General features: G+C 35.8%; 6 protein-coding genes and 1 non-coding gene across 11 annotated transcripts; 5 read left to right on the top strand and 2 right to left on the bottom strand.

The window, feature by feature from the left end:
- The first annotated feature begins 2,822 nt into the window (after window positions 1–2,822).
- LOC103835953 (developmentally-regulated G-protein 1) lies at window positions 2,823–6,635 on the top strand. Of its 3 annotated transcripts, none has more exons than XM_009112157.3 (12): window positions 2,823–3,424; window positions 3,695–3,783; window positions 3,928–3,995; window positions 4,295–4,371; window positions 4,510–4,690; window positions 4,778–4,834; window positions 4,931–5,005; window positions 5,127–5,246; window positions 5,498–5,668; window positions 5,773–5,886; window positions 5,982–6,152; window positions 6,279–6,635. In XM_009112157.3, exons 2-12 carry the CDS (start codon window positions 3,714–3,716, stop codon window positions 6,372–6,374), a joined length of 1,200 nt encoding a protein of 399 aa, XP_009110405.1. In that variant the 5' UTR covers window positions 2,823–3,424; window positions 3,695–3,713; the 3' UTR covers window positions 6,375–6,635. The 3 variants fall into 3 exon arrangements, with proteins under 3 accessions (XP_009110405.1, XP_018508999.1, XP_033132841.1); XM_018653483.2 differs by having other exon boundaries at window positions 2,824–3,424; window positions 3,698–3,783; XM_033276950.1 differs by lacking the exon at window positions 2,823–3,424 and having other exon boundaries at window positions 3,494–3,783.
- A 304-nt stretch (window positions 6,636–6,939) lies between these two features.
- On the bottom strand, window positions 6,940–9,469 carry LOC103835952 (telomere repeat-binding factor 4). Of its 2 annotated transcripts, none has more exons than XM_009112155.3 (6): window positions 9,202–9,469; window positions 8,319–8,545; window positions 8,119–8,203; window positions 7,702–7,809; window positions 7,301–7,589; window positions 6,940–7,201 (listed from the first exon to the last, which is right to left on the bottom strand). In XM_009112155.3, the coding sequence occupies exons 1-6, from the start codon at window positions 9,349–9,351 to the stop codon at window positions 7,170–7,172; spliced, it is 891 nt and encodes a 296-aa protein (XP_009110403.1). In that variant the 5' UTR covers window positions 9,352–9,469; the 3' UTR covers window positions 6,940–7,169. The 2 variants fall into 2 exon arrangements, with proteins under 2 accessions (XP_009110403.1, XP_009110404.1); XM_009112156.3 differs by having other exon boundaries at window positions 7,723–7,809.
- Window positions 9,470–10,071: 602 nt separating this feature from the next.
- Window positions 10,072–11,099, top strand: LOC103835951 (mitochondrial import inner membrane translocase subunit TIM23-1). The gene has a single exon (XM_009112154.3). The coding sequence runs from the start codon at window positions 10,230–10,232 to the stop codon at window positions 10,785–10,787; it is 558 nt and encodes a 185-aa protein (XP_009110402.1). The 5' UTR covers window positions 10,072–10,229; the 3' UTR covers window positions 10,788–11,099.
- Window positions 11,100–11,194: 95 nt separating this feature from the next.
- On the bottom strand, window positions 11,195–15,126 carry LOC103835950 (U-box domain-containing protein 35). Its single transcript, XM_033277296.1, has 9 exons — window positions 14,824–15,126; window positions 14,642–14,739; window positions 14,409–14,530; window positions 14,105–14,320; window positions 13,850–14,027; window positions 13,712–13,771; window positions 13,544–13,621; window positions 12,447–13,209; window positions 11,195–12,070 (listed from the first exon to the last, which is right to left on the bottom strand). Exons 1-9 carry the CDS (start codon window positions 14,978–14,980, stop codon window positions 11,625–11,627), a joined length of 2,118 nt encoding a protein of 705 aa, XP_033133187.1. The 5' UTR covers window positions 14,981–15,126; the 3' UTR covers window positions 11,195–11,624.
- A 408-nt stretch (window positions 15,127–15,534) lies between these two features.
- Window positions 15,535–17,675, top strand: LOC103835949 (protein phosphatase 2C 7). 2 transcript variants are annotated; one of them, XM_033277300.1, is made up of 4 exons: window positions 15,535–16,350; window positions 16,396–16,817; window positions 16,890–17,510; window positions 17,547–17,675. In XM_033277300.1, the coding sequence occupies exons 1-3, from the start codon at window positions 16,026–16,028 to the stop codon at window positions 17,328–17,330; spliced, it is 1,188 nt and encodes a 395-aa protein (XP_033133191.1). In that variant the 5' UTR covers window positions 15,535–16,025; the 3' UTR covers window positions 17,331–17,510; window positions 17,547–17,675. The 2 variants fall into 2 exon arrangements, with proteins under 2 accessions (XP_033133191.1, XP_009110399.1); XM_009112151.3 differs by having other exon boundaries at window positions 15,536–16,817; window positions 16,890–17,511; window positions 17,547–17,669.
- A 344-nt stretch (window positions 17,676–18,019) lies between these two features.
- Window positions 18,020–18,101, top strand: TRNAS-AGA. The gene has a single exon. It is a non-coding gene; the product is annotated as a tRNA-Ser (tRNA).
- Window positions 18,102–18,845: 744 nt separating this feature from the next.
- LOC117127538 (putative disease resistance protein At4g11170) lies at window positions 18,846–20,770 on the top strand. Its single transcript, XM_033278117.1, has 2 exons — window positions 18,846–19,306; window positions 19,657–20,770. Exons 1-2 carry the CDS (start codon window positions 18,846–18,848, stop codon window positions 20,768–20,770), a joined length of 1,575 nt encoding a protein of 524 aa, XP_033134008.1.
- The last annotated feature ends 355 nt before the right edge of the window (window positions 20,771–21,125 follow it).

Raw genomic sequence — 21,125 nt, 5'->3', positions numbered from 1 at the left:
TCTCCGGTGTTGAGGATTCTACTAAAGCACGCACCTGGTGACCCAAAAATGAAAAGATCCATAAATTTGACTGTACATAGATTTTTAGAAAAGGAAGAATCACTGAGAATAGATGTGTTAGTTCCAAAAACTTTGATGGATCTACATGTGTTGGTTAAGATCTCAACGAACGAACACCAGTTTAACGTTTGTCAATTGGGTAACAAATTTTATCCTCTACATTTTTCTTTCTATATTTATTTATCAATTTGCTCACATAGTATATATTAACTATTGAACCAAATGTTTGAAAGGGTACATAAGTGATCCTTGATTAACTTGTTATGTATATATAGGTAATGTATGAGAAAAACAGGCATGAGTTCTTGAACTAGCTAAGAATTTATTGGAAAGAAAAGAAACAAAGTTGCCAATAATATGTAATAAATCTTTACTCAATCAACTAACATTCACAATCAAAATTAATATTAGTGATTTAGCTATCATTTTTAATAAAAACATCACTAATGATAGATTGTAGCATCAAGATAAATATTAATGAGTAGGCATGATGGGCAACTGATACTTTATAGAAATAAATTAATTTACTTTTTGTATTGTCTACGATTAAAGTATTACATATTATGGAGAGTGAATACACAACTATTGTTTGTGCGTCTTCAATTTTCATTTGTTATAAACTTTCAATCTTCAAGAGAAGGTAAAAACTAAAGAGAAATAAACAAAAACCCATTAAGATGGAATAATAATAATTAGAAAGTCCAACTATTGAAAAATGAATTTCGATCTATTTGTTTGCCTATAAATTTTATATATAATATATAATACATAGAATTGGACTTGACTGACTTCAATCTTAATGTATGACTAGATTTTGACCCGTGCAACCGCACGGGTGTTTATTTTCACTTTTCTATACATAAATTATTGTTTTAGAACATAAGTGGTATGTTACAAAAAAAAAAAAGAACATAAGTGGTATATATTTTTAATGTTAATCATATCTATACTATTATTTATGAAGTGATTTTGCTTATTTGTCATGTTCTCCATGATTTTAGGTAATTTTGATTACTTGTCATGTTTTTATTAGTAGGTTTTAACTAAATCATTGATTTATTATTTGTTATTAGATGAGTCATTAATATATTAATTACAAATTATCCTTAATGAATTTTGTATATAATTAAAAATGAATGTTAATAATATTAAATTTCTATGTTATATTAAAAACGAATTTTAAACAATATCTTTACTGAATTTTATATATAATTAAAAATGAATTTTATTTTAATAGTATAAAGTTTATATGTTATATGTTACATTAAATAATTGATTATAAAAATAAGATTATTCTTATATATATTGTGTTGCTATCTGAAAATAATATTTTATTATAAAAGTTAAAAAAGTTAAGATAAAAAAAAACAATTGATAATTAAATATTAGTCAAGCAAAAAAATTATATAAATATATTTTCTAAATTATTTCTAAGATATTAGTGTTTTAAAAAAAATTAACACAATAGTAAGTATATATTTTGATAAAAAAAATATTTGACATATATAAATACTTTGATGTTTGATTTAACTATTTAAAACCAACATAATAAGTTAAAAGATAAACTAATAAGTATTCATAAGAAGTTTATGCCCGCATGTGCGGGCAAAACACCTAGTACATAAATATTTATATAACTATTTCAAATACAATAATTTTATAATTTATATGTTATAATTAATTAATTGTTTAAACCTTATGTATTTACCACTTATTATTATATATTTATCTTATTGTATTTGCATTTAGTTATTAAGCAAATAAATATATTCATGATAAAATATATTTAAAAAATATTTTGTATTTAATTTATGCTAAATTCTGACCCGTATTTCAAAACTGGATTTCTTTTTACCAATATTTTTATGCTTATTCATTTTAGATAATTTGTTATTGTATATATAAAAGTGTAAGATATGTTAATTTTTAGACATGTATTATATAGTTTGTTAATTTTAAGCCGTTCTATCATCATATTATATTTTAAATAAATAGTTTATATTTATGAAAATAAAATTTATAAATTTATCAATTGAATATAATTTTATCATATTTATTTTAGTATAATAATTATATTTTAACGTGATCATGACTATAATTTATTTATTTTTATTTCTAAACAATAACATAAAATACATTAAGTTATTGTTTAAATATTACACAGATTTATTAGAATTTTTAAAATATAATATATAAATATATATTATATTTAAAATGAAAATATATTATGATTAAAGTAGTTACAAAGATTTTATATTATTAACTTTAAAGAAATACATGTATTATATAGTTTGATAATGTTAACCCATCTTACCAACATATTAGATTTTATTTTTGAACATAAATATTTTATAATTACGAAAATAAAATATATAAATATATAAATTTAATACAATTTTATTATATTTAGCTCAATATAATAATTTTAATTTAATATGATTGATTATGATTATATAATAACTAAAATGTTATAGATTTTTTTTATTTTTCATTTTATATAATTGAATATATTAATGTATAATAATATTTTAAACTAATTTCGAAATTAGTGAAAATATTTAAATATAATTTCGAAAATGAAGATCTTGTAAAAATCTTTTTAAACAGATTTGTTAGAATTTTAAAATAAATATATTTATATTTAAAATGAAAAGATATCAAAAGATACTATGATTAAAATATTTTAAAAATTATATTTATTATTAGTCTGAATTAAAATATAGTATGAATTTCTATGAATAGGTCCATTAGGTCTATTTTTAAAAAAATCACACATGAATCAAGGTTGTGACTTCTGTTTTAATATATAAGATATAGTATATATGTCAACTCCTAAAATCTAGAAAAGAAAACATTGAGTAATGTTACAATAAGTAATTCTGTTTGTTTTGATATTTTTTTTTGTGTGAGTTATAACTTATAACATGTTGACTAAATTTCGGTAATCTCCCTTTTAAGTGAAAATTTCATTAATGCATTTCAATTATTTTGTTATTATTTTAATCAAAAAACGTATAATGACATCTTTTTCTTATATCCAAAAAGTTTGATTTAGTAGAGTTATTGATTTGCACAACATGTGAACCAAAGATTGATGAAAATTTTGTCGAACCACCATGTGTGTGCTATAGGAGTAGGAGCAATGTTGTGGTTAATGACCACGGTTGGGCCTTCCCTCTTGAAGAAGAGTTCGAACAAGTATGTATGCGGAATGGGAGAAGGATCCAAAAACAGCTTGACAAATATCGAGTTTGACAATGGCCTTTTACGACTAAAATGGACCACATAACACTTTCTACGGGTATTGCTTTATTATTTTTCAGGGTCGCTCTCTCCCTCCGGAGATCGCTTCATCACTACCACGGTAAGTCAGCTCATCAAATCTTCCAACTTGTTCATTCAGATAACTTTGGTTGAGCAACTATTTTGTGGTAGACTTCACATCGCTCTATTTGAAATCCTGCGTTTCGAGCTCATGTGGGATGTATTCATTCTTATAATCAAATCGATATCCAGTCATATGGTTTAGCTCGATTAGATAATTGATGTAAATAAACTATATTATAATCTAGTATGTATTCATTCTTTATGGTCTAATGATCTATTAACTCTCTCTCTTTATGTTTGTTGTTAGCAGAAGCAACTGAAGCACAATGGGGATCATCGAGAGGATTAGAGAAATCGAGGCCGAGATGGCTCGTACTCAGAAGAATAAAGCTACAGGTACGACTGAAATTAGAGAGCAGAAACTATAAATATAATACCTGTGTTAGTGATCACAGTTAACAAAACTATAACAAGTTTGAAATCTTTCTATTGCTGCTTCTAGTTGTCAGCTAATCGATTATCTTTTACTTGATGGCGCAGAGTATCATCTTGGTCAGCTCAAGGCAAAGATTGCTAAGCTCAGGACACAACTGCTGGAGCCTCCAAAAGTAATCCAAACTCTTTATAAAAAAAAAGACTAGAATTTTAGCCTATGTCATTATTATTTCTATATAGCTGAGGGGTTCATGAAGTAACTGTTTGGTTATTTTCTTACTTGAGGTGTTCTTTATAGCTTTCCTCTCTGTTGCTGAATGTTTATGTTTGAAATGGACTGTGAATGGCTCCCTTGTTCTTGTCACCTTAGCTTGTTTTCTTAGGACTGTGCTGCCTTTACCTGAAGTAGAGTTTTAAATCTTTTTTTATTACTGCTTTAGTTTGTAATTTTCTTCCAAATCAAATGTCACAGGGTGCTAGTGGAGGCGGGGAAGGTTTTGAAGTTACCAAGTATGGTCATGGACGTGTTGCACTTATAGGATTTCCAAGGTCAGAGTGTCTTAGATTCTTATACTTAGGGAAATGCGTTTACATATGTTTCTCAACTCTTGTAAAATTATGTTGCTCCTTTAGAATATGGAGGCTTATGGTTTTAGGGAAACTGATGGAAGTGGTTGTACTTTGTAGTGTTGGAAAGTCCACGCTTTTGACAATGTTAACGGGAACACATTCCGAAGCAGCCTCATATGAGTTTACAACACTTACATGCATCCCTGGAGTAATTCACTACAACGACACAAAGATTCAGCTTCTCGATCTTCCGGGTATTATTGAAGGTGCTTCGGAAGGAAAGGGGCGAGGAAGGCAGGTTTGAAATCCAGTCGCTTAATTTTCTTATTGGTTATCTGATTTCATTTTGGGCTTGGAACTCTGATTATAACTGTTTATTTAACAGGTCATTGCTGTTGCGAAGTCTTCCGATCTTGTACTGATGGTTCTTGATGCCTCAAAGGTGAGTTACGGTGTGGCTGCCCTTGTGAATTGTTATTTTGTTGTCATGCTGCACTCATTTAGTAACCTTATAATTTACTCTTCAAAACAATGTTAGAGTGAAGGCCACAGGCAAATTCTGACTAAGGAACTTGAAGCAGTGGGTTTGCGGCTAAACAAAAAGCCTCCACAGGTAAAGCTCCATTGAGAAACTTGGCAAATTAAATATGTAGCTACATTTTTTTGTGGTTTATTGAGAAACTTGGTTTCTTTGTCCCCAGAACTATATTTGCTTTGTTTTCTCTGTACAATAGATCTACTTTAAAAAGAAAAAGACTGGTGGAATCTCTTTCAACACTACAGCACCCTTGACTCACATTGATGAGAAGCTCTGCTATCAGATCCTGCATGAATACAAAATCCACAATGCTGAGGTACGAGGTTCCAAATTTAATCTTCAATGACTACAGACTGGTGACTTTTCATGTCTTCTTTGAGTGTTACAAGTAAAATTCTGAAATGCTTCAGACATCTGTCGGTTTATTTGAAGCCTTATTCTATATGTAAAGTAGAATTGAATATTTCAGACTTTCACATTTGTCAGTTTTTTTAAAGCCTTCTAATGGTAGTTTTTTTTTGCCTTCGCTGATAAACGTCTAAATGAATTTAGTGGTGAGTATTGCAGGTCCTATTTCGTGAGAATGCCACAGTGGATGACTTCATCGATGTCATTGAAGGCAACCGCAAATATATTAAGTGTGTTTACGTCTACAACAAAATAGATGTTGTTGGAATTGATGATGTGGATAGACTAGCACGCCAGCCAAATTCCATTGTTATTAGCTGCAATCTTAAGGCAAGTTAGTCTTTTGGTCTGCAAGGATGGCAAATGCTAAAACTTCACTTTTTGCATTGTGATCCCTCACTGGTCTAACGGTGAATGACTGTTGCTTGAAACAGCTGAACTTAGACAGACTACTTGCAAGGATGTGGGACGAAATGGGCCTTGTAAGAGTTTACTCGAAGCCTCAAGGCCAGCAACCTTATTTCGATGAGCCTTTTGTCCTCTCATCTGTAAGTGTGTTTCTTTTTTCCCCTCATTGCATGATAACCTTTCAAACTTGTCCATATCTGATTTATATATCTTTGTTGCTCGTCTGATTCAACAGGATCGAGGTGGCTGCACGGTTGAAGACTTCTGTAACCACGTCCACAGAACTCTGGTGAAGGATATGAAGTATGCCCTTGTGTTGGGCACGAGCGCTAGGCACAATCCTCAAAATTGTGGTCTTTCTCAGCATCTTGAAGACGAAGATGTTGTTCAGGTTGTCAAGAAAAAGGTACATAAAACGGAAATATTCCTATCAACTTAGACTAATGACTCAAGTTTATATAATATAAATCTCTAAACCATGATGATGAGACTATCTAAACTAAACGTATACTGTTGATTCTGGAATCTGTAGGAGAGAGACGAAGGAGGAAGAGGCAGGTTCAAGTCACACTCTAATGCCCCTGCTAGAATTGCAGACAGAGAGAAGAAAGCTCCTCTTAAGCAATAAACTCAGCTGATGAGTGATCCCAATACACACATCTTCACCATTGTTGGTCATGGATGGTTTTAGCTGAGTAGGATGTACTATGCTGTATCTGAATCATTGTTGCCTTCTCTCGCAATATAAGTTTTCGAACCATTTTACTTTTTGAAGAATTACAAATTTACAAGAAGTTCCTTTGTACCCTTTTTCACAAATTATGTTTTTGATTTTTGAAAAGTCTGCCTAGAGAAATGTAATGAAATACTCTCTGTTTTTGAAGAACCATACTTTTCTAGAAAAAGACGCATGATTTCAGATGAAGTCTTACACTAACTGATGTACATGATCTTTGTTTGTATGATATTCTGGGTTATTTTTGTTTGTATCAGAAAACAGAACTATAAATAGATTTTGTGTATCAAAAAAAAAAGATTTTGTGTATATTTAGGAAGGATTGCAACAACAAAAAGTGTGTCACAAAACAACCACTGGGGTTTGATGTCAGAACAGTGAGAAAAATCTCAGAGCGGAACAAAAAAACAAAACACACTTTTCGTTGTTCTGACATCAAACCTCAAAGGTTGTTTTGTGACAGAAACATGCAGAAAATGTTTAGTGAATCAAAAAATTTAAACTACTTGAGTCACAATCTTACACTAGGAAAGAAATTTAAATGTTATTTTTTGTCAAAACAATTTGGTATAGGAAAAAGAAACAAGAGAATGCAACCAAATAGCCTATTGCTACTAGTATATATACCACAACAGAGTGATGAACTCCAAAGAGAACTCTATGCTTCTTCTTCTGTTCTGTCAACCCTCAATTCAAAGCCACAATCTTCCCCACAGAACCTGTCAACAAAACAAATCTTTAAAACATCAGACGCCCAAAGACCTTGTAAGATTTTTAGAGAAAGAAGAACACTGAGAATAGAGGTGTTAGTTATTTACATTCTTTGTGCAACTCTTCTGCCAACAGTAGAATCAACTCCGCTTGTTCCGCCAGCTCTATCATCCTATCCCTTTCTTCAACAGCTGCATTGAGCAGCTCTAATTTTTCGTCCACCTCCACGAACTTAAACGCTGCGGTTCCTGCAGCGTGATCAACCTTCTCCTGCGAAACCGTGAGTCCTTGACTGTTCGCCTGCCGAGGTTTCACATTCACCTCTTTTGGTCTCGCTACAACTGGCGTTCTCATCGCCATGAAGCTGTGATTATTCATCTTGTAGAAGTTCTGCGTCTGTCGTGTGTATTGTCGCATTGTTGAAGAACCAAACACACAGAAAAGGCAAACAGAAATCAACACAGATGGAAAGGAAGCTCTTGTTCAAAGCAAGGCTTTCAAGACTTACTCCTGATTTTAACTGGCTAACCTTTTCAAGTTTGCCCTGAGAAGCAAGCCTCCTCAATCTTGAACCCAGGATCCTTTTAAAGTTCGGTGGCACTTCATGTCCTTTTTGCTATACACACATAACAGACCATTATCAGGAGCTTGATCGTTACATCAGTACAGCTTAGCTGCTATGACAATAACAACGAATAACCTAATGGAGCTATGATAATCTTTTCTAAGATAATCATAATGGAATGCAATAACTAAGACCAAACTATAACAACAAAGAACAGTTAACTAGTTATATAATTCCTTTCTTAAGATGAGAGTGAAGGATTGGTTTTAGCTACCTTTACAAATCAAAAGATTTAAACTACTTAGTCAACTATAGTCAGTGACAAATGCAGGATAAAGGGAAAGGTAAAATATGACTAACCACGATGAAGTTGTAAATTGCAGTGACATCAGATCCATTAGCATCCGTCAACGATGAAAGAGCTTCGAATATCATCCCATCATACCTTAATAAAAAAATATTGGCTCATCGGAAGCGTCACAATGCAAGTAGACTAGCAATATACAGCACTTGAGAATCAACAGAGGATTAAGTGGGGTGGCTCGGAAAAAACAACAAACCTGGGAGCATTCTTTGCATCAACCATAAAGTTACAACTGTCATCAATGCTCAAATCAGATCCACTACGAGGAAGGGGAGGAACTGGAGAATGGTTGGAACTAGGAGATGGAGTACTGGCAGCTGCAACCGCCGCCAGCTGAAAGGCAGCAGCTTTGATCTTTGGTGTCCGTACCTTATCCTTTGAGCCTTGAATATCAGGGGCAACACTTAAATTACGCCATTTATCCTACAAAACAATGAAACATCGAATATTTAAGATTCTTGGCTATAAGTTACCAAATAATGGAGACACATACAACACTAGTAACATTCAAATCAGAAAAATTCCCTCTCAAAATTCAACCACAACAAGGTCTGATGATTTGTTCCCCTCTCTGTTTATCAGATATCAAACAATTTCTATGACATAAGAGTCAACCTTCGCCATAGGCAACCAAGAAACAGAGCAGACAATAAACTATAATTATGACTTAAAACCATGGCTAGATTTAAGACTAACGCATTGCAGCATTACTTGCACTAGATAGTGTCAGAGACTGCCATTATAGTGTCAATCTCAAGTAAGTTCAAGACCTTCTCTAAGGACAGCAGAAAGATCAATTGCCAGGCAGCCAGCATAGACAACCAAAATATATAATCAGACACACTTAACGAATCTCAGACGCTACAGACGAAACAGAGCAGCCAATAAACTCAAATTAAGAAAACTCTTAAAAGTTTTAATCTTTTCAACAGATATCAACAAAGCCACTAAATTTAAATTCTCAGACCAAACATCAGAGAACTAACACTTACAAATTTTCTATTACCGATGTCTCAAGAACTCGATGAAATTAACTTTTTTCTATGTAAGTGATTGAGGAGAAGAAGAAAAGTGAAGACCTTTAAGTCAATATTGGAGCGATTAGAGAGCTGACCAGCAAACTCAGGATCTCGGAGAATATTCTTCCACTTTCCGGGACCATGCTTCCTAACACCTGCGAGCAACGCCTCTTCCTCCTCCTCCGTCCACTTAAGCTTCTGGTTTCCCATCGAATCAGCGACTCATCCGCCGACCTTTCTCCTCAAAAGCTCCTTCCTTTGTGTTCCCAGAATATTTTCCAAAAATCCAAACAAAATCGCGACTTTTACAAAAACGGGGGTCTTATGGTAAGCTTTCCAATTTAAGAAGCATATCGTATAAAGATCTGAAAACCACAGGGTCGAAAAAGGAAATAAACAAAGGGCAATTGTCAATAATAGCACCTTTTGAAGTTTATGTCTCAAAAATAGCACTAGAAGGAGAAAGTCACAAAAATGACATTCATTAAAGGGTAAAATATCTATAATACCCTTGGTTTAAAATTAAATAAACAAAATTAAATAAAAAAAAATAAAAATAAAAAAAATAAAAAAAATAAAAATTTTTTTTTATAGTTTCAGATTATATGTTTTCAGATTCGAAAATTTTATAATTTTTTTTTAAAAAAAAAATTCAAATTTTTTTTTATTTTTTTTCAGATTTTATTTTTATAATTTAAAAATACTTTTTGAAACTGTTTTTAAAATTTTTATTTTTTATTTTATTATTTATTATTTATAAAATTTTAAACTCTAATTCCAAAACCCCACCCCTTAACTCTAAACCCTAAGGTTTGGATTAATTAACCCTAGGGGTATAAGTGTACATTACCTCTTTAATGAAACCTATTTTTGTGACTTTGAGCCTTGAGTGCTACTTTGGGAACAAAAACTTGGTTTAGTGTTATTCTAGTCTTTTTCTCATAAACAAAACTGTAAAAGATTTTGGGTTTAATTGATCATAAATAAAACATCAGGGGTCAAATTCGAATTAAACACAAAGTCTTAAAAAACCCTACAAAATTTCATAAACCTTGTAGCTACACTACAGATCATAAACCCTTAACACAATGGCGACGACCGATCACACCTCCTCCGACGAAAGCTCCCGCCTTTACCATCCTTACCAGCACTTCAACGTCCCGATCAACGCTCAGCACCTCTACAAGCTCCCCACCTCCCCCGAGTACCTCTTCACCGAAGAGTCCCTCAAAAAGCGCCGATCTTGGGGAGAGAATCTCACCTTCTACACGGGCACGGGCTACCTCGGCGGATCCCTAGCCGGAGCCGCTTCCGGGTTCTTCTCCGGCGTCAGGAGCTTCGAGTACGGAGACACGGCGAAGCTGAAGGTGAACAGGATCCTGAACTCGTCTGGTCACGCGGGACGATCGTTGGGGTGTAGGATCGGGGTTGTGGGTTTGATCTATGCTGGGATTGAGAGTGGAGTTGTGGCGTATACGGATAGGGATGACGCGTGGACGAAGGTGGTGGCGGGTTTTGGGACTGGGGCGGTGTTTAGGGCGGCGCGTGGGGTGAGAGCTGCGGCTGTGGCGGGTGTGCTTGGAGGGATGGCGTCTGGTGCGTTTGTGGCGGGGAAGAGGGTTTTGAAGCGTTATGCTTACATATGAGTGATGTTGGTCATTGTTGGGAGGGGGGGATAATAAAAATCATAGCTTTTGATTTTGTTTCTAGCGTAGTAGCTCTCTGAATTTTCATAACAACCTGCGAAAAGTTCTTTTATATATTATACAATGACAAGGTTGGTTTTTATAGTTGGGACTTCGTTATGGTCTTGAAACGTGAGAGTATCACACATCTTATTATCTGAATCCTAGTTGTATTCATTTTTTTACCTTGCTTACTTTGTCTTCTCTGTAGTTTCTTGAGGTAGTGACTTCCATAACATGTTTCATGATATAATGTTGGATCTCTTGTGAACTTTTGCTTTGTCTCACAAGACTCAAGTATGTCTCTAAGCTAGTGTTTGTCTCGAATTGACAAATTGCCTTGTCAGCTAACATTACTCATATAGCTCCATCAATTTTTATTTCTTTGTGCGCAACTGTTTACACCTTCTTTGCAACTATCTTCTCAAATAATTTCCAATTTAAAGAAGTTTCTGCTCAATTTTTAGTAAGCAGTTGCTCAATAAGATTTTTATGTGCTACAAGAGGAAATGTTCTTGCACAAAGGTGACTTGATTTTGCAAGAACGAGACAGCTCTTCTGTAATGAAAGTGTTTTTTTTTTCATGAGACCAAAGAATAAAGTGTTTCATATACAATAAATAGGAACTTCGACACTATGAGAGATCAACAATGAATTTTTTTGGTGGAGCACAACCAGACATAGCCAATGTCGCTTCACTTTGATCTAAAGTCGAAGTTCCAATTGTTGGTGTCAGTATGCATCCTCTGTCTACATTGCAGAATAAAATGATTGAAATAAACACTCATGAATCAAATATTAGAAATCTATTACTGGATGTTCCAAGAAACCAACCTGAGAGGAAGAAGATATTGGGGAACGAGGAACTGAATTGTGAGAACGTGACACAGATGTCCTACCGGAGCTATGTACTTCATGATCCTCCGTTGCAAACTCTCTTAGCTTGCTCAGTGCAGGCAACAGAACGGTAGCAAGATCAGGTCTGTCCTTTTTCCGCAACTCGCAGCACTGCAAAGCCAGTTGAGCTAGCACCAGCGTCTCTTCTTCAGGCCAGTCTGATATTCTGGGATCAAGAACTTCTCTGAGTCTATTTTTCTCAATCCCTTGCTCTACTCTATGGCTTAATCCCATTGCTGGCATCGCTGTTAGGATTTGCAGAAGCACCACACCGAATGAGTACAAGTCTGACTTCACTCCAAGCATTCCCGTTTGCTGGTACTCAGGGTCAATGTAACAGAACGTACCTGTTTCAACAATTTGTTAAGGATATGCAAAGATTAGATTTGGTTGGCTTAAAGTAGGGCTGAGATTTTTAACTGAATATAACCCGCCGAACCGAACCAAATTTTTGGTTAGTTGGTGATAAGTTCAGTTCGATTCGACAGGTTTATAAAAAAATTCGATTTTCGGTTCGGCAAGCAGTTAGTTTGATTTTCCAAAAAAAAAATTGTTTGCCAAATTTCGAATCAACTAATCGAACTACCCGGATACCGAACTAAACTCTTTTACGGTTCAATTTGGCAAGATTTTAGTAGAACATAACTACCAGAAAAACAAACTACCCAAACCGAATTACCCGAACCAGTAGGCCTAGTTTAAAGGTAGAATGAAAGTACTAACCGGCTGCAGCAGTCATGTGATAATGGGTGAAGCTATCAGCAACAGCAGGAGGTACCAACCGAGCCAAACCAACGTCACTGATTTTGCTAATCATATGCCCGTCTAGAAGAATGTTTGCCGGCTTCAAATCTCGATGCACCAGCGGCTCAGGTTTGGCCTGGTGAAGGAATAAAAGTCCCGTGGCAATCTCAGCAGCGATCCTGAACCGTGCTCTCCAAGACAACGGCGGAGTATCGTCTTTGCAGAAGAGACGGTCTTCCAACGTCCCGTTCTCCATATACTCATACACAAGGCATCCGTACTCTGGACAAGCACCGAGGAGGATCACCATGTTAGGGTGTCTCATGCAACTCAGAACCTCGACCTCTTGTTGGAACTGCTTGAGGCCTTGCGAGACGTCTGACTTCAAGATCTTGATGGCGACGGAAGTGTTTTCAAGAACGGCTTTAAACACAGGTCCGTACCCTCCTTCCCCGATCTTTAGAGCGTCTGAAAAGCCGTCGGTCGCGTCTTCGACGTCTTTGATGCTGTACCGTCTGTAGGATACGGTGTTGGACATGTTCTGTTCGTTGAACTTGGCTTGCATCTCCACAAGTCTTCTCTTCTGCTTCTCTATTTCAGCAAGACGATGTGCCGCTTCGTTTGCGTGGATGGCACTCTGTGTTTTCTGCTTATCCATCTCAGATAATTCCCTAAGCATCTCTCTTGCTATCTTTGTTTCCTCCAGCTTTTCGGATTCGGGGGCAGCTTGATGATGAGGGGCCTACAAGCATTTCATACCGTGTATGGTATTAGTCATAGTCACATGCAGTACAAATGTTGGGAATGTGACATTTTATTAATTTATAAAATTATTAATTTACAAGAAGTTTTTTTTTAGATTTTCTATTTTAAAATATATTTTATATAAAATAAGAAAATAATTAATTCTATAAAATTATTATCTTATTATTTTATCAATTTGTTTCATATTTTGAACCGACCCAATTAGAAAAGAATTTATTAATTTATAGTGTATATTAATTTATCGAGTATTAATCTATAGATTTTTATCCGTGGAATGTTGTCGGTTGTCTACATGGAAGTAAGTATCTTACAGTGTCTCTCCCCATGGTTGCATTAAAATGTTGCAGTTCGAGTCTCAATCTTCTCACCTCTAGTTCAAGATTTTGATTCTGAGCATATTCAAGAACATTAGAACACAAACATGTCAGCACTTTACATTCTGAAAACACCAAGTCTACTTTTCTGAAACGTTCTTTTACCTCTTGTTCAGTGATGTTACCCCCAGATAGGCCTTCTTCGTCTCCATCGGTTATATCATACTATATGTTTCGAAAGAAAATGTTAAAAAAACGTCAGGCAACTTAAGAGGCAGTAACGTGGTTGAGAATACTACTAACCAGGGATGTAGAAGAGTGGGAGCTTCCTCCATAGGTGGATCGTCCTAGGATGCTGTAGAAACTCGCATTCGATTCAACACTGTTACGGTTGGAAGACAACTCATTGCTCAACTCTCCTGGAGAACTCATATTAAGACAAGGCTTGTAATGCCTTGTAGGTGGTAATGCAGAAGATGACCTGCAAGAATAGGAAAAGCCAATGATTCATCAGTATTCATTCACCAGACAGAACAGGCCTCACAAAACTTTATTTACCTTCCAGAATCAGTGGAAGTGAAGCTTGTAGGGCCAGGATCAGACAAGATAGAGAGTAATGATTGTTGTTTTGAAGGCTGGGGATTGTGTTGAGGCGTCTGAGGCCTACTCGCTTGTCTGCTTGTTAAGAGCTTGTCTTTAGACACGATATAGACAGAACATGTATCTGGAGTTGTTTTAAGTAGAGTCGTTGGCACATCTACGCTCTTAAACTTCCTGATTAAGACACCATTACATAAGAGTTTAAAAGCAATTCATAGAATGAGATTAAAGGTCATGTTAAATGAGAGAAAAGATAAGATACTTGAGGAAGGTGTTTCTTGCAGAGGCTCCAATGACTATGTTTGAAATGGAGTTTTTGTTGATGTAGTCAACAATTGCATTTGCGATGTCAATATCGTGAAGAAGCAGCTCCGTTGCTCTAATCTGATTTAAAAAAAAAAAACATATAAATATGAACTCAAGACTTATATATATATATATAAATGAAAATGTGATTGTTGTTATGGCAAAGAGAAGAGAGATTGAATCTCTGACCCCTTTTTTAGCACAGAATCCTCTAAAGGGAAGGAAGAACTTATGAGCCTCTTCTTGGTTGTCATGTGGTGCTTCTGTGTTCTCTCCTTCACCAATTCCTGTTTTTAAAATTAAAAAAAAATCCATTAGATATATGATGATGGAGATGATGATGATCATGAGGAGGAGGAGGAGGTCATTACTCAATTTGGTTTGAACATGGAGGAGGATACAGTTTGGTGAATCGCCCACGATATGATCAAGGGCCCACTTCAAGGCGTGTTGGCTGTTTTTATCTTTGTCAATGGCTACGGCGGTAATCGCGTTGCTGTCTTTTCCTTTTACTCTTCTTCCAGCCATCCTATTTTTTTTTCCCAAAGCTTAATAATATCTGAAACTTGTGTGTCAAGAAAACATGACGTACATTCTGAGAGAGAGATAATGAAATGAGAAAGAGATTAAGAAGACAGGAGACGAAACAGACTTGGAACTGTTTTGTTTGTTGAATTTTTTTTTGAAGCTTTAAATGGTGTTTTGCAGTTTACTAAATCAAGAAATTTTCATAACAGCTTAACAGATTAAAATGAACAGAGAACAAAAAAAAAAAAATTAGTTGAAGACTTATCGTATCGTATTTTTGGAATATTCTCTCTCAAATCTTGTAAATAAAGTCTTTATATATGTAAAATTAAATATTTTTGAGAAAATATTAGCGAAGACTTGACCTTTAAGAGGAAAGGACACGCGGCATCTCTCTTGCCAATTATTGAACTGATGAAATAAAAAATGAAAATTTTAACTAATCTATTTGATTGGAGCAACGTGTTAATATCAAAGTCGTTGTCACATAAACAATTTAATTAAATGTTGTTAATCTTTTTAGTTTAGGTAAACCCCATCAGATCCAGGAGAACTCATGTTTCGTTTTGGAAAGATAAAGATAAAGGTTTCTACTTTTTAGGTATTTTGTGTGATTCATGTAACCCTCTCTGTTATTGTCCTTGCTCTTCAATTTCACCTGATCCTCTGTTTTTTTTGTTTTTGGATAAAGTTTCGAGCTTTGTGTCCTCTCTTTGTGATCTCTTTAATCAAAAAGGTTGAAACTTTGAGGGTTTCTAATTAGGTTTTGGCTGAGAAATTGAGTGTATGCTCCTTACTGATTAGGTGAGATCAAAACCCATCGGATAGATCCGTCAGATCTGTTAACAAAGAGGTACTTCTTCATCTTCTTGATTTTGATACTCTTTGGCTACGTTAGTGTTCAAGAACGGCGGCGTTTTGGTCTCTGTGGATAGCTGAATTGGATGTTGGTAGTATCACTGAAGATCATTAGAACATTGACTTAGAGATGAAGAAGATTGATTTACTCAGTTAAGGTGTGGAAGCTGTGCATAGGAACGAACTAATGGAAGAGATTTCACCAGCAGTTGCACTAACTTTGAGTCTAGCCAACACTATGTGTGACTCTGGAATCTCATCAGCTTTAGATATCACCGAGCTAGAGAACGTTACTGACGCAGTTAACATGCTGTGTGATCAGAACGGTGAGGTTGAGTATACAATGGAAGAAGATGTTTCAGCTTCAGAGGTAGTCATTAGCTTGCCTGAAGAAACTCATCATCATAACGTAGCAAGAGGAGGAAGCAGAAGCGTCTACGAGCTAGACTGCATACCTCTCTGGGGCACAGCTTCAATCCGCGGCGAAAGATCAGAGATGGAGGATGCTGTTAGAGCGTTACCACGTTTTCTCAAAATACCAATTAAAATGCTTATGGGAGGAGATCAAGAAGGGATGAGTCCGAGTCTCACACACCTCACTAGTCACTTCTTCGGTGTATACGATGGCCACGGAGGCCTCCAGGTTGCTGACTATTGTCATGATAGAATCCATTTTGCTTTGGCTGAAGAGATCGAGTGGATTAAAGAGGAGCTCTGCGAGAGGCTGCAGGTGCAGTGGGAGAAAGTGTTTTTTGACTGTTTCTTGAAGGTTGATGATGAGGTTAAAGGGAAGATCAACAGACCTGTCGTTGGTGCTTCTGATGAGATGGTTCTTGAGGCTGTTTCTCCTGAAACCGTTGGATCAACGGCCGTGGTTGCTTTGGTTTGCTCTTCGCATATAATAGTGTCAAACTGTGGTGACTCGAGAGCGGTTTTGCTACGTGGCAAAGAAGCTATGCCTTTATCAGTTGATCACAAAGTAAAGAATCCATTTCCTTTAACATGATCTTGAGAATGTTTCTTACTTTTGTTACTACTATCTTTGTTGCAGCCAGATAGAGAAGATGAGTATGCAAGAATAGAGAGAGCTGGAGGAAAAGTTATACAATGGCAAGGGGCTCGTGTCTCTGGCGTTCTCGCCATGTCCAGGTCCATTGGTGATCAGTATCTGGAGCCATATGTGATACCAGAGCCCGAAGTGACGTTTATGCCACGGGCAAGAGAAGACGAGTGTTTGATATTAGCCAGCGATGGGCTTTGGGACGTGATGAGTAACCAAGACGCTTGCGAGTTTGCGAGGAGACGGATCTTGTGGTGGCACAAGAGGAATGGAGCGTTGCCTTTAGCTGAGAGAGGTGTAGGGGAAGACCAGGCGTGCCAAGCCGCTGCTGATTATCTTTCCAAACTCGCTCTTCAGAAGGGAAGCAGAGATAATATCTCGGTCATTGTGGTTGACCTGAAAGCTCAAAGGAAGGTGAAGATCAGGTCTTGAAACAGTGTAACGCTCGAGCACTTACAGTACTATAATTTTTTTAGTAATTTTTTAATGTCACAAGTTTACGTAAAAATAAGAAGTTGATGATGATGCATAGCTAAAAGTCCATTCCTTTTACTCATGGACTTCAATGTGTATGTTATGTATAAGAAACAGAAGCGAAATGTGTTTTTTTTTTCCCTTTTATTTTGGGTTCTTTATAAATTTGTAGATGGATATGTTGTGTGATATTGGAGATGTGGATTAAGGAAAATGTAATTGATGTTTGTCACATCAGCCTTAATACTTTTCTGTAATTCATCTTCTTCTATGTATATAAAATATTTATAGTATTGTATTTTTCTTTTGTTTGTACAGAAAGTATCAAACTGTTTAAACTAGGATGCTATATAAACTGATTTATAAAACAAACAGTGGGGCTTATAGTGAGAGATGGTGGTACTTGTATCGATTAACTGGTGGGATAGTGTGGTGTATTGTCTCAAACAAGGTGTTGAGTCAAAGTAAGGATCTTGAGCTGTTTCTGTGCGGATAGGAACAAACCGTCGGCTGGTGATAACCACCAACATAATTCTTCTAGTGTTCTTAATGCCGACAATAACGACCGCGTTGTTATTCAGCTTGAAGATTAGTGTTCTCATTACAATGATAAAAATATTTACTTGTGATGGTTAGAAAGTTCATAAGTGGGCGTGCCGGAGTGGTTATCGGGCATGACTAGAAATCATGTGGGCTTTGCCCGCGCAGGTTCGAATCCTGCCGCTCACGTTTTGTAATTTTTTGTTTCATCTCTGCTTTGATTTTTCAATTAATCACCTCTTTAGTAAATTATTTCTACATATGGTCTCGGATCATTCCATATATTTCTTCTTAGCATGTGCAAGATGTATATGTGATTAATTATCATAAGCATGTTTGTAGATGAGAGGAACACAAACTCTTACGAAGGAATCATTGATTTCTCCTTTCCTTTGTTTTTGTTTGGGTCAATACATAAGCACTACAGCTTAAATGCCAAGTTTTACGAGAATTACACGTTACACAGTTTACTTAATTTCATAAATTAGTGGTAAACTAAAACACACGCACATGGAGATATTCTCTTAATAATTCAACATTTCATATTTTATTTTATCTCTCACGACTCAAATTTATATCTAACTATGCACAACTAATTATTTTTGTAACACAATGCTAAACTAATTATTAAAAGAAAATTGTTATAGATTATTATAAAAGCTTATCTTTGCTAAACGCTGGTTGGAACCTAATAATTCGGTTTAATTTTTAATAGAAATATTTGTAAGACATCTTATTTATAATTTGTCTGAAATGGTAGAGGTGTAAACTCACAATATAAAAAATGATTTAAGTTTAAAATAACAATATATTATGTAGAATTCCATTTGAGTATACTTTGACTTCGAAGAGTTCATAGTGGGGCTTTCCCTAAACATTCATTCATCCTTTTGATTGGTTTGTTTGTCCAAATTAAAGAGCGAGAGTGATCAAATGTCGTCGTGGTGCGGTCCTTCACGTCGTCAAGTCAAATACGATGTCTTCCTCAGCTTCCGAGGCGGAGACACACGTAAAAACATCATTAGCCATTTGCACAAAGAACTTGTGAGACGAGGGATACGTACGTTCAAAGACGATGAGACGCTGGAAACAGGAGACCGTTTCCCCGAGAGACTCCGTGAAGCCATCAACACGTCGAGGTTTGCCATTGTGGTTATCTCAAAGAACTACGCTTCTTCGAGATGGTGCTTGGAAGAGCTTCGAATGATAATGAAGCTTCAACGGGAGAAAAATATTGCTGTGATTCCTGTTTTCTATGAAGTGGATATCTCTGACGTTAGAAATCATCGAAGTGGTTTTGGTTTAGTACAACACCACAAAGATCCCAAGATTCCATTCTGGAAAGATGCGCTTCGGGGAATCGCAAACACACAAGCCACCGAGTCAAGAAAATGGTAAATCTTTTTTACTGTGCTGGGGAATGGGTTAAACCCACTCCGGTTAATCCGTTCTACTACGGGTTTGGATGATTTTTTTTTAATTCAAAAAATCCGACTTAGCTATAGTGCCCATGCATATCTTAAAAAGTCAATTTCTCTCTAAACTTCACTGACTGCAACTTCAGATCTCGACATGTGTGGAGCTAATATTGTATTATTGAGTCTTTTTCTAATCTTTTCTTGAGGGCTCTTTAGTACCTACTTGCTTCTCAGGAAAATGTGATACAAGTTAATTGTATCTTTTGAACATTACAAAGTAATGAAATTCACGTACTTAATTGTTTTTCTTTTACTAATTTTGTTAGCAAGGACGATGCCACGTTGGTTGAGGGAGTTGTTGAACTTGTTTCAGACAAGTTGTTGTCTAGTTTGCCAATGGACCTCGGGGATATTGTTGGTATGGAAGCTGACGTGGACCAAATCGAACATCTCTTGGACATGTCCTTTACGACCAATGAGGTTCGCATGGTAGGAATCTGGGGTATGGCAGGCATTGGCAAAACTGCCATAGCCAAGAATCTTCATCAAAAACATAAACACCATTTCAAGACTCATCATTGTTTCATGGAAAAGGTTTCTTCTCTGAAAGCAAAGAGTCCCTTAGATCTACAGAAATGGCTTCTTTCAGATATTCTTCGGAAAAAAGATCTCAAGGCACTGAACCTTGGCCAGGGAGCTCCTTGTATCAAGTCAAGGCTCGTAAACCTAAAATCCCTCATTGTTATTGATGATGTGGATGATGTGAAACAGCTGGATGCCTTGGCAAAAGAGGCTAGTTGGTTTGGACCAGGGACCCGAATCATCATAACAACACGAGACAAGAGCTTGCTCAAGTTGTTCTCCTGTGCCGTGTACAAAGTTGAGTATTTGAAGGATGATAAGGCTCTCCAGATCTTTCAGCGGTTTGCTTTCCAAGGAGCAGAACCTCCTATTGCCTACAATGATCTTTCTATAAGTATCTCTCAGCTTGCTCAAGGTCTTCCTTCTGCCCTTGAGGATTTCGGCACTTATCTTCGGGGCAAGTCCGCAGTGGAGTGGCGAGATGCTTTGAAATCATTTCAGGAAGCTCTTCCCGAGAAAACCTTAGTGGACTTGAAAAGTAGCTATCATGGTTTAGATGAACTTGGTAAGACAGCTTTTCTTCATGTCGCATGCCTTTTCAATGGAGAACCTGTCCGGCGAGTCAGGAAACTTCTTGGTCAAGGTAAAGCCGGAATGAGGGTTTTAAAGGAAAAGTCTCTCATCAAGGTGTCTTCTGATAGGCGTATAGCTATGCACCGTTTGCTGGAGCAAATGGGGAAACATATTGTGCGTCAAGAGTCAAACAACAACCCTTCTCAGCAACGTATCTTGTGGCACCATGACGACATCCTTCGAGTACTTGACACCAATACAGTAAGTTACACGCAATGTTCTTAATTTTTTGGTTGGCTAGGCTCTGCCACCATTCCTCTTCTGCTGATATAACTGAAGCTACTATAACATAAAAGATCTTATTTAGTCTTTGAATACTCTTCTTAAATTTGTTGAAGATCTACCAAAAACAAAAAGTAAAAAAAAATTCTTAACTTTTATTAATCAAATAAAAATTGAATACAAACTTAACCCTAATCGACTATATCTAAAAACTCATAAAAACCTAAAATAATAAAGACAATTATCTAAATAAATAATAAATATTTAAAAACATCTCAAATATTTATCTGCATTATCTTCTTAACAATAACAATAAATGACACTATCGATATCATATGTCAGAGTAAGCACTTAATTG

The sequence above is a fragment of the Brassica rapa genome, chromosome A08 (genome assembly GCF_000309985.2).
Source record: "Brassica rapa cultivar Chiifu-401-42 chromosome A08, CAAS_Brap_v3.01, whole genome shotgun sequence".
NCBI classification, from domain to species: Eukaryota; Viridiplantae; Streptophyta; class Magnoliopsida; order Brassicales; family Brassicaceae; genus Brassica; species Brassica rapa.
The sequence above is the reverse complement of the archived record's forward strand: the minus strand, read 5'-3'. Positions and strand labels throughout refer to the sequence as shown.

Excerpts from the sequence above, each read along its gene's own strand:
- LOC103835953 (XM_009112157.3), top strand. The coding sequence starts at position 3,714 with ATGGGGATCATCGAGAGGATTAGAGAAATCGAGGCCGAGATGGCTCGT. Across the intron at positions 5,006-5,126 it reads TAAACAAAAAGCCTCCACAG|ATCTACTTTAAAAAGAAAAA; the intron begins GTAAAGCTCCAT and ends TCTGTACAATAG. Across the intron at positions 5,669-5,772 it reads TTATTAGCTGCAATCTTAAG|CTGAACTTAGACAGACTACT; the intron begins GCAAGTTAGTCT and ends TGCTTGAAACAG.
- LOC103835952 (XM_009112155.3), bottom strand. The coding sequence starts at position 9,351 with ATGGGAAACCAGAAGCTTAAGTGGACGGAGGAGGAGGAAGAGGCGTTG. Across the intron at positions 7,590-7,701 it reads TTAGCCAGTTAAAATCAGGA|ACGCAGAACTTCTACAAGAT; the intron begins GTAAGTCTTGAA and ends TACACACGACAG. Across the intron at positions 7,202-7,300 it reads AGAAGAGTTGCACAAAGAAT|GTTCTGTGGGGAAGATTGTG; the intron begins GTAAATAACTAA and ends TTTTGTTGACAG.
- LOC103835951 (XM_009112154.3), top strand. The coding sequence starts at position 10,230 with ATGGCGACGACCGATCACACCTCCTCCGACGAAAGCTCCCGCCTTTAC.
- LOC103835950 (XM_033277296.1), bottom strand. The coding sequence starts at position 14,980 with ATGGCTGGAAGAAGAGTAAAAGGAAAAGACAGCAACGCGATTACCGCC. Across the intron at positions 14,321-14,408 it reads GCAAGAAACACCTTCCTCAA|GAAGTTTAAGAGCGTAGATG; the intron begins GTATCTTATCTT and ends TGTCTTAATCAG. Across the intron at positions 13,772-13,849 it reads CCCACTCTTCTACATCCCTG|TATGATATAACCGATGGAGA; the intron begins GTTAGTAGTATT and ends CGAAACATATAG.
- LOC103835949 (XM_009112151.3), top strand. The coding sequence starts at position 16,026 with ATGGAAGAGATTTCACCAGCAGTTGCACTAACTTTGAGTCTAGCCAAC. Across the intron at positions 16,818-16,889 it reads CTTTATCAGTTGATCACAAA|CCAGATAGAGAAGATGAGTA; the intron begins GTAAAGAATCCA and ends TCTTTGTTGCAG.
- LOC117127538 (XM_033278117.1), top strand. The coding sequence starts at position 18,846 with ATGTCGTCGTGGTGCGGTCCTTCACGTCGTCAAGTCAAATACGATGTC. Across the intron at positions 19,307-19,656 it reads GCCACCGAGTCAAGAAAATG|CAAGGACGATGCCACGTTGG; the intron begins GTAAATCTTTTT and ends TAATTTTGTTAG.